This window comes from Schistocerca nitens, chromosome 1 (genome assembly GCF_023898315.1).
Source record: "Schistocerca nitens isolate TAMUIC-IGC-003100 chromosome 1, iqSchNite1.1, whole genome shotgun sequence".
In the NCBI taxonomy this organism is placed as follows: Eukaryota; Metazoa; Arthropoda; class Insecta; order Orthoptera; family Acrididae; genus Schistocerca; species Schistocerca nitens.
The window spans coordinates 735341219-735355985 of record NC_064614.1 but is presented as its reverse complement, the minus strand read 5'-3'; the positions used below and the strand labels follow the sequence as shown (position 1 = coordinate 735355985).

Here is a 14767-nt window from a genome sequence, read left to right as displayed (position 1 = left end):
TTTACATTTACAGAACTCTGTGAGAATTCAACATCACTGAGAGAAGCATTAGATCTCCATTCGAGATGTAATAGCAAAGTAGAGACATTTCAGCGTCAAGCTGCAATAAAGAAGACATGGATGTGGGCAGGGATAGCAGCTGCTATCTTTGTGATCATCGTGCTCACTGGGGCACTGTTTATGCACTGCAGGAATTCCTCCAGGAGAAAAGTGTCTGCAAACAATAACAACCAGATGGCGTGTAATGACGTGAAGAAAATGCCTCCAGATCCTTCATCTTCGCAGCTCCTACAAGACTTGTAGTTCTTAATGGAGTAGAGAGTGACTCGAACTTCCTACACGTTCTCTCATCTCTTTGTACGTACAACTGTTCTGCAATACGACTGTGATGTTTCTGTGATGTAAGTGGTTAGTATTAGTTTCGCTTCGTGAAAGTGAATGCACTGAAAATATGATAGTGCAAAGACGTTCAAAGACAATATATACAATCATTTTAGTGTTCAGTGTGGCTGTGACTAGAACAAGAAACTATAGCTCACAAATTTACCATCTCCAGCATTTATGTGCCTAAGAAGTGTTCCATGAAGTTTGACTCAAGGAGATAACAGACCAAGCAAATCTATTTGAAATTTTGCTACAGATCAAAGGCAGTTACATAGCATTCATCATCTTATTGAGTGAGAAGCAGTAAAATTTTGGCAAAACTATGGACTTTAAAACGAAAGAATGAAGTAAGAGTATATTCAATAATACAACAGTCTGCTGGAATTGGCAGTGTTCTTTTCACCAGATATTATTTTCAAGATATGCTGTAGTGGTTATCTAACCCATACTGCTTTGGAACGTGAATGAGGCTTCTTTCTGATGTGTTTAGGTGAAAATAGGAGGACCCCCAATTCATTTAGCAATATTTATTATAGAACAGTTATTTTGATTATAAACTGTTCAAATTCCTGTGTCGCATTGTTTCAATCTTTGTTCAAGGTACTGGTACAGACGTTAACTGTTAACAGAATCTGCATGGAAGTCATTTGAGTATAAATATTATTCATGTTTGAAATTTGATTAAAACTGTATAAAAATCTCCAGTAACAGAATGTTACTTTTAATGACATCCATGAAATTGCAGAGGCAGTTATATAAATGAGTTATATAAACGAGTGTGTCATTTTATCAGATATGCTGAATGGTGACTTGTACTATATCAGACGAAGTTTGGAAGGTTGGACAGTTCCTATAGGTTCTTCTTGGATGCACTGTAAATATGCTCATTCAGGGAACTGCTTGTTAATTATCAGAATGCAGTAAAATCATTTCTCACAGTGCAGCACAATGACAGCAACAATGCTAAGTAGTGTTCTTACCTTACAATCTATGTAACATAAATCACTGCTGATCAATATATTCGAACTAATTCGGTGAATGTTAGACATTTAAGCCAGTTTGTAGGTTATTTTCTTGTTAGTATGAGCTTTTGTATGTTGTAATTTGACTGAAAATGAGGTTTTGCCAACATTTCGGTTTCATGTAGTGTGTTCAATATTTGCTACTGATCACCACCTTGCATACCACCCCCCCCCCCCCTCCCGGCCGCACTTCCCACCACATAAACAGACACAGTTACAAATTTTAAATCTTACAAGTTTTCCAGTTTAATGTAGGTGCTTGTAAACACATCTCTTCTTTTTGTTCTTTTGCCCATTTTCTTCATAATGTGGAATGTTAATGGCCCAAGTGAGATTTACTCATTAGTCATTTGGCAAAATAGTGCATATGTAACATTAAGCTAAACCCTTATTTTCCTTCCTACCTTTAATTTTCTAGATACTTTCCACATACAGTTAGACAATAAAGTCACTTGTGTTGTGTGATGTGTATTAATCTCTACTTTTCTGTCCAGATTTCACAGCAGAAAAACTACCTAATATGTTGTTACAGTTTTAAATCCTTTCTCATACTGTGTTTTTATTGGGTCTTTTTGTAGGCTAAGAGCTGCGAATTTTATAGGTGTGTTACATTCTTAATGTCTTCATGTTCAGTGTATCATATAAATCGGCCTTCCATCTTTTAAGTTAAAGGGAGTATCAATGGAGTATCAATGCTCTCTCCTGATAATTTTAAATTTAACATAGTTGTAGCCCATTTCTTTAGGAACTATCCAAGGCAGTAAAACTTTGAAAGGATGTAGTGAAATATCTTACACATTCACTGATTTCTTAGCACATATCTCACTTTGTTAGGGGCCAAGACATGAATTTAATGTAGGTCTTAAAAATTTAGGTAAGTTTTAAAAAATATTTTTATGATAAAGAATTAGTGCTATCTGTACCAGTGTAGATCCACATAAATAAAATATCACCACCAATAAGAGGTAAAAATTACAGAACATTAGTTCAAGTAGCTTCTGAGATAATGGGAAACGCTTGCAAAAACCTAGTTTATCAGTAATTTTACTTGAAAGTTGAAGTAAAGGAAAATTCACTATTAAATGAAGTGACAGCCTAAGACTCTCCAGCTTTCGAATCTTTCTCTTCCTGGGGATCTTGCTGCTGCTTCTGCTGCTGCTGCTGCTGCTGCTGTTGTATTTTTTAACATAGTTTCTGCCTTGAGGACTCACTGACTATCCATTTCTTGAAGGATTGCCTCTGGATTGTGGCCAGAACCTTTATTCTGCTTGCATTCATCACTGAAGGAGATCACAGCACTATTGACCCCAATATTCACTCTTTTCAAGCCCAAAAATACAGTTTTGTACACCCTGGTCCATTTTACATTGTTGACTCATTTACAGTTTGAGGTTTTCCTCCAAGGCATTTCTTCAGAAGATCTGGATGTCCTAGATCTCTATGTGCTGGGTTTTTCCTGTTGCCTCAGCTCTAAAGTATTACAAGAGTCAATTGAACACAATTTGTGTAGTGGTTTCTCATTACTTAACTTTGCCCAGACAGCATTTCTCATTCCTTACAGGTTATCTGTATTCTTTCTAATGGCTTGGCCAAAGTATTCACTTTTATGTCAGTCAGACATCATTTATGCAGTCAGGTATCCATTCATTTACGCACAGGACACATATTCTAACTTTTGTGGTGTTACATCGTCATAGGGCTTGCTGTCAATTATTGATTCGAATGAACTGGAATCACAATCACAATGAATTCAGCATAGCAAACCCCATGTTCTTGACAGTGCTGAAAGATCTTCAGTGATGAGAAACTTCCATACCTCCACTGGATCCCTCAAATGTTTTTTGACACTTATGTTCATGCAGTTGTTTCTTTTCATTATTAGTACCAACTTTTGTGCATCTACGGCAATGTTTCAACAGTACTTCAACATCAAGCATCTGCCCCTTATCAATATTTACAGCAGCTGCACTAGATTGTTTAGCTTCATGGTCCATTTTCTTCCACAGTCCATCAAATGCTATTCAAATGTCATTGTTACCATTATTTCTGTCAACTACTTTTACTGTTACAGATTTAATGAGTCTTTGCTATTAATTCTACCACCATTTCCCCCAATGTACCTTGAAACATTAGTAACTGACCATGACAGATGCATAAGAGCACACAGTTTCTCCAGCCCAAGAGTCTTTACTGATGATGCATCTCAGCCCATAGAAATATCTGATGTTCATCTCAGAAAGGATACTGTTCTACATTCTTCAGAGGTCCAGAATTCTTTATTACTCTCTCATCTCAAACAAGATACTTCCAAACTAAGAACTAAACTATTTCTTTTGAGGACATTTTTAGAAATTATCCTCTCTCCATCACACAGATTACAGCATTCAGTTTCATTGAATATTGTGGTCATTCATTACTGTTAACAGGCTGCTTCTTCAAAGTACTTGATGTAGAGCATTTCATTCAGTGTTGCCTGCCCTAACCACATTATCTGAATGTGGTGTTACAAAAGGACATGATCTTTAGAATCCATTTAAAGGATTTCTTCTCCTCTCAATTACTCACATTGGTGGAGTCATATTAAAGAGAGAGATACAATTCAATGAGCAACACGTTCAAGTATACACAACGAAAGGTGTAAAGAGAGTTACAAAAATTTGTTGTTACTATGCATTATACCACAAACAGGAAGAGGTATCAGAGCAACCAATGTAGCCAATCTAGACAGCAGGTGGTTTACAATAAATCAACGTAAATCACGGTCTTCAGGACCAAACAGCTCCTGAGATAACTTGTTGTAACTGTGAAAGTGCTCATTGAAACTGTAGAAATTTCTTAATTACTTAATTACTTAATTTTAAAATAAATTAAAAGTACATAGTTATCTAAAATGTACAGAACATACACAAAATTAGAGAGAACTTCAAATAACAATTTTCCATACAAAAAATGAAAATCGAAGTTATACACCCACACCACCTTTTGCAGTTACCTTAAAAGTTGACAAATGTTACAGACAAATTAACTTCCTAGTTTTCAGAACATTTAAAATCATATGTAATTTCAAAACTATTTACTTTAAGCCATGATAGGTTCCCAGAGAGAGTTTGTTGAGAGATGGATGCAGGCATCACGATTTCAATGCACTTTGCTTACATGCTCGGTAACATGTTGAATATTCCTAAGCACTCAAAATAATCAAAGACTTGATTACACAGCCCTGCAAAAATCTTACACTGAAGAGAAGGGCGAAAACGACTAGCTTAGAACATCATAATTTCGTAATATGGACTTGTAATTCAAACACGATTACAAACATTGAACTTCTCTGATTCTGTAGGAGATGTGGAGAAAGTACACCTCTGAACGACCAGGAACACAAAACCCTGACAATGTTCTTCACAAGGGGCTTTACAGCAAAGAAGAAAATGTAATAAAATATTAAACATGTAACGTCTGTGGACTTCAAGGCATATTATGTTGCATAGGTAATAAGTGAAATTGCTTGTCGACCCATACAAACATTTTGTACAGTGAAATTTTACCATATTGTAGCTAAATTTCCAGTTTTGATTTGTATCATTTCTATCTATACAAATAGGCCACTACTGCCCTTAATGTAATGTTTTCTGAACGTTAGTTGTTCATTGTGAGAACTGATGCTAATTATTTGATACTCCCTGTGACTGAAAACGTAATTATCTTTCATCATGTACATGAAACAAATGTTGGCAACCTGAAGATAAAGCTGCCATGAACGTGGGTTTAGTTTTTTAACGTATGAGCTGGCAAAATTTCGAAAAACGGGGTCTCACGAACTGCTGTTAAAATTAAGAAAATTTTTTTTCTAGTCAACATGTATCTGTTCTCAAATGTATTGTTCCATACGCTATGTTGTAATTTAGAAATTTTCTATGTTGTAATTTAGAAATTTTCATATAGAAGAAAATGGGCTGAATGTAGTTCTTACATTTAATGTTCAATAAGTCTCTCTCTCTCTCTCTCTCTCTCGCTCTTTTTCTCTCTCTCTCGCTCTTTTTCTCTCTCTCTCGCTCTTTTTTTCTCTCTCTCGCTCTTTTTTTCTCTCTCTCGCTCTGTTTTTCTCTCTCTCGCTCTGTTTTTCTCTCTCTCGCTCTGTTTTTCTCTCTCTCGCTCTGTTTTTCTCTCTCTCGCTCTGTTTTTCTCTCTCTCGCTCTGTTTTTCTCTCTATCGCTCTGTTTTTCTCTCTATCGCTCTGTTTTTCTCTCTATCGCTCTGTTTTTCTCTCTATCGCTCTGTTTTTCTCTCTATCGCTCTGTTTTTCTCTCTATCGCTCTGTTTTTCTCTCTATCGCTCTGTTTTTCTCTCTATCGCTCTGTTTTTCTCTCTATCGCTCTGTTTTTCTCTCTATCGCTCTGTTTTTCTCTCTATCGCTCTGTTTTTCTCTCTATCGCTCTGTTTTTCTCTCTATCGCTCTGTTTTTCTCTCTTTCTCTCTCTCTCTCTCTCTCTCACACACACACACACACACACACACACACACACACACACACACACACACACATTCACTTGTAATCTGTTTTTAGGTCTGTAAAAGCCGTGTAATTGATGAGGTGATGATTTATGGGACATAGTTATTTCTTGTTTAGTTTATTTACAGAAAATACGTATTAACTGTTTTGTACAGACATATAATTTTATAATAAAGGTGTAAATAAATTGTTCAAGTTTTAATTGAACCAAGTATAAAAACTAATTACCTTTTGTCATTTCTTCGTCATTTTATGTGACCGCAGTAAATGCCGTAAATGGAGAAATCAGTTTCTCCAAATCCATTCAGTGTTATTAACAAATCTGCGTGTGACCCTAAATTTAATCAAAAGCTGCTTCATCTAGTGACACAAATACTATGCTTGAGGAGCAATGGTGATTTTTTTTTTTTTTTTTTTTGAAGATTCTGTGTCAGTGGCACCAGATATAGTTCTTCGGGAAGAGTACTAGCTGAGATGAAACAGATTTTCCGCATGTATTCATCAAAATACTTTCATATGATCAGTCTTCCCAGAAAACTATTGCCTTTTAATTTTCACTCCACTCATGTTGCATACCATATATCTAAACACTAGCAGTTCCACTGAAATTGTGTTTCCCTAGACAGTAACGCTACAATAGGTCGACATTGTGATTAATCTTCCCTCAAAGTATTTGTAGAAATTTTTTTTTTGCAATGGAAGACAGATATCTAATCCATAGGCCTGCATGGAACAGCAAAGAACAAGGTCTCTTCCTTCGATTGAATATAATGTGTAAAATTCTTGCACGTTGATTTAATCCTTTTTTTTAATTAAATACACTATCTGACGAAAAAGCTAATCTTTCAGAAGGGGATCAGAAACGAAATTAAACTTGATATGTGTGTGTACGAATGTTGTTAAAGTGGTTACAAAATAGTCAGATTCACAAAGAATTGGTCAGTGTGCGCCTACACACCAGTACGACTTCGCGAACGAACCCCAACCCCTTCCCCTCGCTACTGGACTCGTGCCCTGATGGATGGGGACAGTGGCATACGGACGGCCATTGCATCTTCTTCTGAGGCAAGCTGGCTCACAACGGTTGTAACTGGTCCTTGGTACGTTGGATACTGGCACTGAAACAGTGTTGGCATGCGACCTGATCCTACACGTGTTCTGTTGGTGGCAAATCTGGGGGTGTAGCTGGCCAGAGGAGTACTATAGCATGATGCCTACAGTTAGCTCACATTTTCTATGCGTGAATGAACATTGTTCCTTGACAAATGCCAACACGATATTCTCGCATGAGAGTTAACATAATAGAACACATTGTGCACTTGGCATAGCGTAGGCCGTCAGAGTTAATCAGTTCAAGCCTTGACCTGAACTTATCCCCGATAGCTCCTCACGCTGTGACGCGAGGAGTAGCACCGCTCTGTCCCCCAAGACATTGGAAGAATGGTCGCCACCATATTGGCCGACGATGGTGATTCTGGGTAGAGCAGAACCGCGATTCACCACTGAACGCAAAACGACGCCATTCATGATCAGTACATGCTTCCTGGCCATTGCATCACTCCAGCATTAGCCGATTTGGTTCTGCGGTTTAACGGGAGCCTATACAGGGGACGGTTATTCCATAGTCTGGTTTCCGTTAGTCTATGTCCAATAGTGCAGCATGAGACAATGTTGCAAGGAGTACGCTACTTCTCAGATGGCAGGTGCAGATGTGAAGGAAATAAGATGTGCTTGGCGTGCAATACAGCGTGTGGTCAACTGGAAACTAGAAGAGAATGCCTGCCTTCACAATCCCATGCAATGCAACATTGGGTAACTGTCTGCATTTGAATGCCCCAGAAATCAGGATATTGTCAGACTCGAATAACCTGCCTAATGGAGATCCACAATGGGACCCCTTTCAAACTGTCAGATCCTGATAACGCTGTCTCAAAAGAGTTTGCGGCATCTCTGTGTACTTAAGTGATCGCTGAGTACTCGACGTTGTTCGCGGTTATTACGTATCCTGCCAGGCCTGGGACCCCACTCTGTATCGTTCACACTGATCGGTGTTGTCGGTTATCCTCGGTAGTGGCGTCATTTTCGGTTCTCTATCCAAAGTTGCTATTGTGCAAGCTTCTGAGACCAGTTACCGATCGGTCCTACCGATTTTCTAACAACTGTACCGGGATACGGTTAGGTTTCGGTATGGTCACTCGTTCGATTCGGTGTGATTTGTTTACAGCTAGGATTTGTTATGTTAGAACTATTGAGAGGTTTTAGTTTCGTATTTAATGATTTCTTACTGAAGAATCACTAGGAAGCATCAGAGTGCAAAGTGAGTTCACAGTTTGTGTGGTCAGACAGGAATCTAAGAGCGCAACTTAAATTACTGCAAATAAAACTAGCAGCAATCATCTCTATTATCTTGCTTGTCACAATTATTTATCTGCGATTTAATCCTTAACAACATTAGACATAGATGAAAAACCCCATCATAATATTTTTAGACTGTATGACCATATACGAAACATTTTGATTCATCAAATGCATTTTATAAACTACAACGAACTCCAGTAGCTGCACTCGCCAGACGCTCTCAAAAAGGCGATTTTTAAATTTTGTTTTTATGAACCCAAATGGTTGATGTATGATTTAGGGGATGGTGATGGTGATTAGTTTGTGGGAAGCTCAACTGCACGGTTATCAGTGCTCGTACAAACTCCCAACCTTTTGCTCAGTCCAGTCTCGCCGTTTTCAGGAATGATAATGAAATGATGACAACACAAACACCCAGTCATCTCGAGGCAGGTGAAAATCCCTGACCCCTCAGGGAATCGAATCCGGGACCCCGTGTTCGGGAAGCGAGAACGCGACCGTGAGACCACATTTAGGGAAGGAGGCTACTTCATCTTTTGGATCTCTAGGAGCAAGTTACAATCACATTCTATGCATCTTCTTATTCTTTGACAGTCTCTTAAACAATTTTTCGTATTCGTGGAAGTATAATCCGTCTATGCAACTAACTGAAGGCTGTTTGTTGGCATAAGCGTGTTGCTTCTTTTATTTGTGAAGCATCTTCACAAATAGTTGCATAGAAGGAACATATCTCCGTGAATTTTGAAGCAATTAAGGAACGACGGAAAGCAGAAAAAATGACAAATTTTTCGTGTATTTCTATAGATGTATTTGTACAATGTGGCACTACACACTTTTCCTAACTCATATAACGAAATGTACTACCCAAAAAGTCTATGCAATTAAGAATAAAATGACATAATATGACATTTATGAAGTTTCCAGGACACAGTCAGGTATCTTGTCGTTACTATGCATGCATAGAAACAAGTGGTTGGCGAAATTTGAACACTACTACTTACTCTAAACCTACATTTCGGTACCGCGAAGAATAACACGCCTGTGTCGGCTGCTAGCCTCTGTGGTGGTGGTTAGTGTTTAACGTCCCGTCGACAACGAGGTCATTAGAGACGGAGCGCAAGCTCGGGTTAGGGAAGGATTGGGAAGGAAATCGGCCGTGCCCTTTCAAAGGAACCATCCCGGCATTTGCCTGAAACGATTTAGGGAAATCACGGAAAACCTAAATCAGGATGGCCGGAGACGGGATTGAACCGTCGTCCTCCCGAATGCGAGTCCAGTGTGCTAACCACTGCGCCACCTCGCTCGGTGCTAGCCTCTGGGCGTGCTGCAGTGCGCATATGCAGATCTGCGGCAAAGTGCTTTTGATTCGTTGGCGCGAGGAAAACTGACAACAGCGTCTCGATTCATTAGAACCGTACGGAATCGCTTCCGAAATGCTTACAGAATATCGTGGGGACTCTACTTCGAAAACAGTGCCACTTAGGGCCCCTGGTAACAGCTGTAAAAGCAAACTCTGGTGGCCGCTCTACGTATCAGACTGAATCCCAACTCTTAATTATTTACACACCTGCCGATGGTGTGTGTACGTGGTGTGATCGAAAAGTAACGGGAATTTTCTTCTTAAAAGAATGTTTATTCATCAACGTCGACTTGTTCCCTTTCAAGATAATCCCACTCAGATATTACACACTGGTCAGTTTTATGTTACTGGTATTCTGCAGTTAGTGCAGTTTCTAGGTAATCTAATTACACTTATGAATTCCAGTTAATCAAAACAATGTAATTGATGATAAAGTTGGCTAAGCCACGAGTTAATATCCAACATTTCTCGTGCTGTGCACGTACCACATAAGTAATGATCTCAAAGATATTTGTAAAAAAATAAAAATAAACCGGGGGGAAGGAAAACACAAGCAAGCAGCAAAATCGTTCAAAGTCTGTCACAAAGTTAAAGTTCTGCTTAACACAAAGTTAAAGTTTTGCTGAAAAAGCAATTAAATATTTCTGAGTCTGAAATAAGAGTTTCTACAGCCTGGATGAAATATGGAACAGTCGCCCATTACCATTACCACTATCAAGGGAGCCGATCAGATGCCGTTGCAGATCCTTGTAGTGAGGTCATTACTGGAGCTGTGATGTGCTGAGAGATGTCTGTGGTGATCCTCAGTTGTAGGCTGCGATTATTCTGCCTTAGAGGAATACTGTGTAAAGTAAACAGCCCACGGTGTAGAGCTGTAAGTTTTCAGTTGGCTGCTTTTGCAGCTCTGGCAGAAGATAATAGTTTCACATACGGACCTCTTCTACGGTTCGTGCACTGACGAATGTCCTGGATGGCCCAGAGGTGCTGCCCTCTGTCGACTTTACTGCGAGGTTGGTTCTCTGAGCTGTCACGATGTGGTGTCATAGGCACAGAGTAGCATGACCCCCCCCCCCCCCCCTCAAGAACAGATGTGGAGAGGTGGTGACAGGTATAGGAATCTTTTGCGAAGTCTGTGTCCTTTGCCAGTGCCGGAGGATCTGGCTGGGATGGGGTCCATTTCCATGGGGAGCTGACTGACTGGGATGGTCTGCGATCTGTAACCCCGGGTGCAACATCCTCCAGTAAAGTGGCAGATCGTCGTGTCCTCATTGGTGGACCCCTGTTGCTTGCGAGTCTGTAACAGATACCTGTGTTAGGGTATCCGGTTGTGGAGCTGGGCTATGGCAGAGGTGTACTCGGTTTATATTTCTGGCACTGGATATCGTCTATGAGTTGCACTTCCACATTGGCTCAAGCTAGGAGGTGGGTGACTTTCGCTGGCAACCAGTGGCGGTATCCTCGTCAAAAAGTAAGGGCCCACACCAGGACTTAGAGGCAACTTGTGGAGTCTGCTGCATCTGAGGTGCGTTTCCTCTGCCTAGGATGAAGGCTGGAGAGCTCGGAGCAGTGAGGACAGCCACAGAGGTGTCGTCCTGTGGTGTACTGTGACAAGGTTACTGCCTCTTCTAGTGGGAGATGCTGACACAGCTTCACAAGTTGTGTTTTTAAAGTATGGACAAACCTTCCCAGTAACTCATTAAAACTGGGTGAAATGGTGCAGTGTGATGAAAGAAAAGCCATTTTACTTCCAAAAAGCCAAAGTGAATTGAGGAGCATTGTCTGCGACAATGGACTCTGGGAGCTGTCAGAGGGGTCTTTGTCAACGATTGGATTTTCATGCGAATGACATGGAGGTCATTCGCGTTATGACTGGGAACCCTGTGCCGGTGTCTCCTGCTATGCTTTTTCCAGTCTTGGGAGTACATCTGGAACTCATTTTTCGTTATGGTTTTCGGCTCCTTCAGCAACTGCGTTATTACGTAATCAATGGTGGCAAAACGACGTCCGTTCATGATTCAGTTCAGCCTCGGAAATAAATTTAAAAAAAAAGAACCTCGCTTGGGGCTATGTCAGCGATTACAGTGGCTAAGGCTACATAACGGTTTTGTTGTTTGCCAAAAAATCAAGAACAAGCATTGACGTGAGAGTGGAAACATTGCCAAGCAATTCCCACGAGTGGTTTTGCCACAATTCTGTTAGTTTTCTGTAGATTGCTTCACGCAAACGGCACATAATTTCCAGATAGTATTCGTTATTGACCGTGTAACCATAAGGCAGGAACTGATGATGCACTATCCCACTGTAAACGAAGGAAACAGTGGAATAACCTTCACACGTGATCCAACTAGCGTAATTTTTTTCGGTCTTGTATTTTCAGGCGGTTTCCATTGGGGTGAATGGGTCTTGGTTTCGACGTCATACCGCTATACCCGTGTTTCGTCACCTGATACAATTTTTAAAGCTATGATGGACCTTTGATGATTCCATTCATCAGTTCGAGCGACATCTACGCGACTTCGTGTTTGGTCGAAATTCGACAATTTCTAAACTAACTTTACTGCCACACGTTGCATACCCAAAACATCCGAGAAAATTGCTCGGCAAGAGCCAAAGGATATTCCGACATCATAAGCAACTTTCTGATGGTGATTCCCCGATTGTCCAGAACAATTTTCATTACTGATTCCTCATTGCCGACACTAAGTGACCTGCTAGGGCGTCCACGGCGATCGTCGTCTTCGACGCCCTTCGACTCTCCTTGTTACGTTCATGCCACTAGTAAACTCTTGCATTACTCATAGTAGATTCGCCAAACGCCGCAATCAACATTTCGAATGCGATACTGCAACGTCATTCCATTTTTCAAACAAAACTTAATGCAAATTGTTTGATCCATCTTAAGGTAAAAATATCGCCAAGCACTCGAAAATATGCATAACCTTTTTGACTGCCAATAATAAACTAAATATTGAAAACAGCTGAAAATGCAAACATACATCAGGAACCTGTGTGTCAACAACATAAAAAAATGAGAAAATCGGACTATGAAGCACACGAAATTAAAAAATTCCCATTGCTTTTTGATCACGCCTCGTATGTACGAAGTTACCGTGACATCCGACCATTCCTTACTGTGTGCTTCACTTTTTTTTTTTTTTTTTTTTTTTTGTCAGACGGTGTATATTTTGGAAACCTATGATCACTGTCGCTTATGTTAAGATTAATCAACGTTTCCACATTACGTTTTCAAATGGCTCTGAGCACTATGGGACTTTACGTCTGAGGTAATCAGTCCCCTAGAACTTAGAACTACTTAAACCTAACCAACCTAAGGACATCACACACATCCATGCCCGAGGCAGAATTCGAACCTGCGACCGTAGCGGTCGCTCGGTTCCAGACTGTAGCGCCTAGAACCGCACGGCCACTATGGCCGGCCATTAAGTTCTCCTTCCTCCCCTATTTATCTCGGCATCTCTCAAATAGGTCGAATCCGTATAATGTTTCAATTAATTCGCCAATAATATCAACTATCGATCGAGGTGGCGCAGAGGTAAGACACCAACTTGTATTCGAGAAGACAGCGGTTTAAATCCTCATCCAGCCAAGAAGATTCAGGTTTTCGTCGATTTCTTAAAAACTATGAACGCGAATGACGGTATAGTTCTTTTGAAACTGAAAATACGAGCTTGTGTTCAGTCCTCGATGACATATTCATCGACGCGACGTTAAACCCTAATCAACTTTCCTTTAATAATATCGACTATTCATCGTTTCTCTTCGTTTCGAATTGTGAGTGAATTGTTTAACGCTTTTCGAACTCTACAGAGTAATATTTGTGTCGTGCAGTATCAGATTTATTACAATTTTCATTTGTATCGCAATAGCCTGTATGATGATCCCCTTTCGATGCAACAGACACTACCACGATGGCCTGTCAAGTTGTTTTGATCTTCGGAAACAAAGAAAGAAAAAGGTTGGATAGTTTAAGATCGAAAGACTGGAGGAGCTGAACAGCCTCGGAGACCTGGTTTCATCAGAAACTGGTTAATGCAACTTTTGTCAATTCCAGCTTCCTTTTCCTCGAAGAGTTTGGCCATTGTTCAAATCTCCACTGCGACGTCTCATGTTCGAAATTCTTCTAAAAGAAATCCACATTCATTCATTAGTAATACGGAGAATTGGCAGTACATATTTTTTTGTTGGTCGTTTCGGAATAATTGCGATACACGACATCCTCTGCCAGAATCTTGAACCAAAATGGCGTAAATGTTGGCCGACGGCCTGATCCCACAAGAACCCTAATTTTCATCAATTCTGCATGTTGAAGGTTTAGCTGAGTGGCTTCCGTTTTCCATTACTTTTACACTGCTTTCTTCCTCACAAAAAATTTTGTACTGTATGTAAGGAATGTATCTGCTGCAGCTTTTTGCAGCTCAAACTCTCACATAAAACAAGCTCAACAAATCTTGATAGCACGCATCCGCCCGAAATTTATTTGTTCCGTTTTTCGCAACACTACAAATTGAGAACCTCACTCATTACAAACCATGCAGTCATGTAGTTTACGAACGTCGAAATTTGTACTACGACACAATCATTCCTAACCTGAAGGTGAATGGTTCAAATGGCTCTGAGCACTGTGGGACTTAACTTCTGAGGTCATCAGTCCCCTAGAACTTAGAACTACTTAAACCTAACTAACCTAAGGACATCACACACACACCCATGCCCAAGGCAGGATTCGAACCTGCGACCGTAGCGGTCGCGCGGTTCCAGACTGTACCGCCTAGAGCCGTGCGGCCACCACGGCCGGCGGTGAGGAATGGGAAGCGCACATCTTCGCTAAATCACTGTTATGCAAATCTCATTTTTTGCCGCTCGTCATGTATACAAAAAAAGAAAGTTCTAAGGCTGTCATAAGATTTGAAATGCAGAACTGATAATATTTATGACTGGTATCCCGCATTGACGAACAAATACTGTTTGAGAGGTCTCTATTTAAAGCGGTTTTTTTTAAGACGACGAATTTGCACTTACAATAGAGTGAGAATAGTGCTAGTTTCACATACGCAAAAAAACTCGCTTGAGAGACAAAGAAATGCACCGAGACTGAAACCGACGCTTCTGTAC

General features: G+C 40.2%; 1 protein-coding gene across 1 annotated transcript in view; it reads left to right on the top strand.

Annotated features, from left to right (window-relative positions):
• Positions 1-6140, top strand: part of LOC126260181 (amphoterin-induced protein 3-like) — a 188436-nt gene extending 182296 nt beyond the window's left edge. The window contains exon 4 of the mRNA XM_049957453.1: positions 14-6140. Within this exon, the coding sequence (XP_049813410.1) occupies positions 14-303 (290 nt within the window). The 3' untranslated portion in view covers positions 304-6140. The remainder of the gene's footprint in view (positions 1-13) is intronic.
• Positions 6141-14767: the final 8627 nt, after the last annotated feature.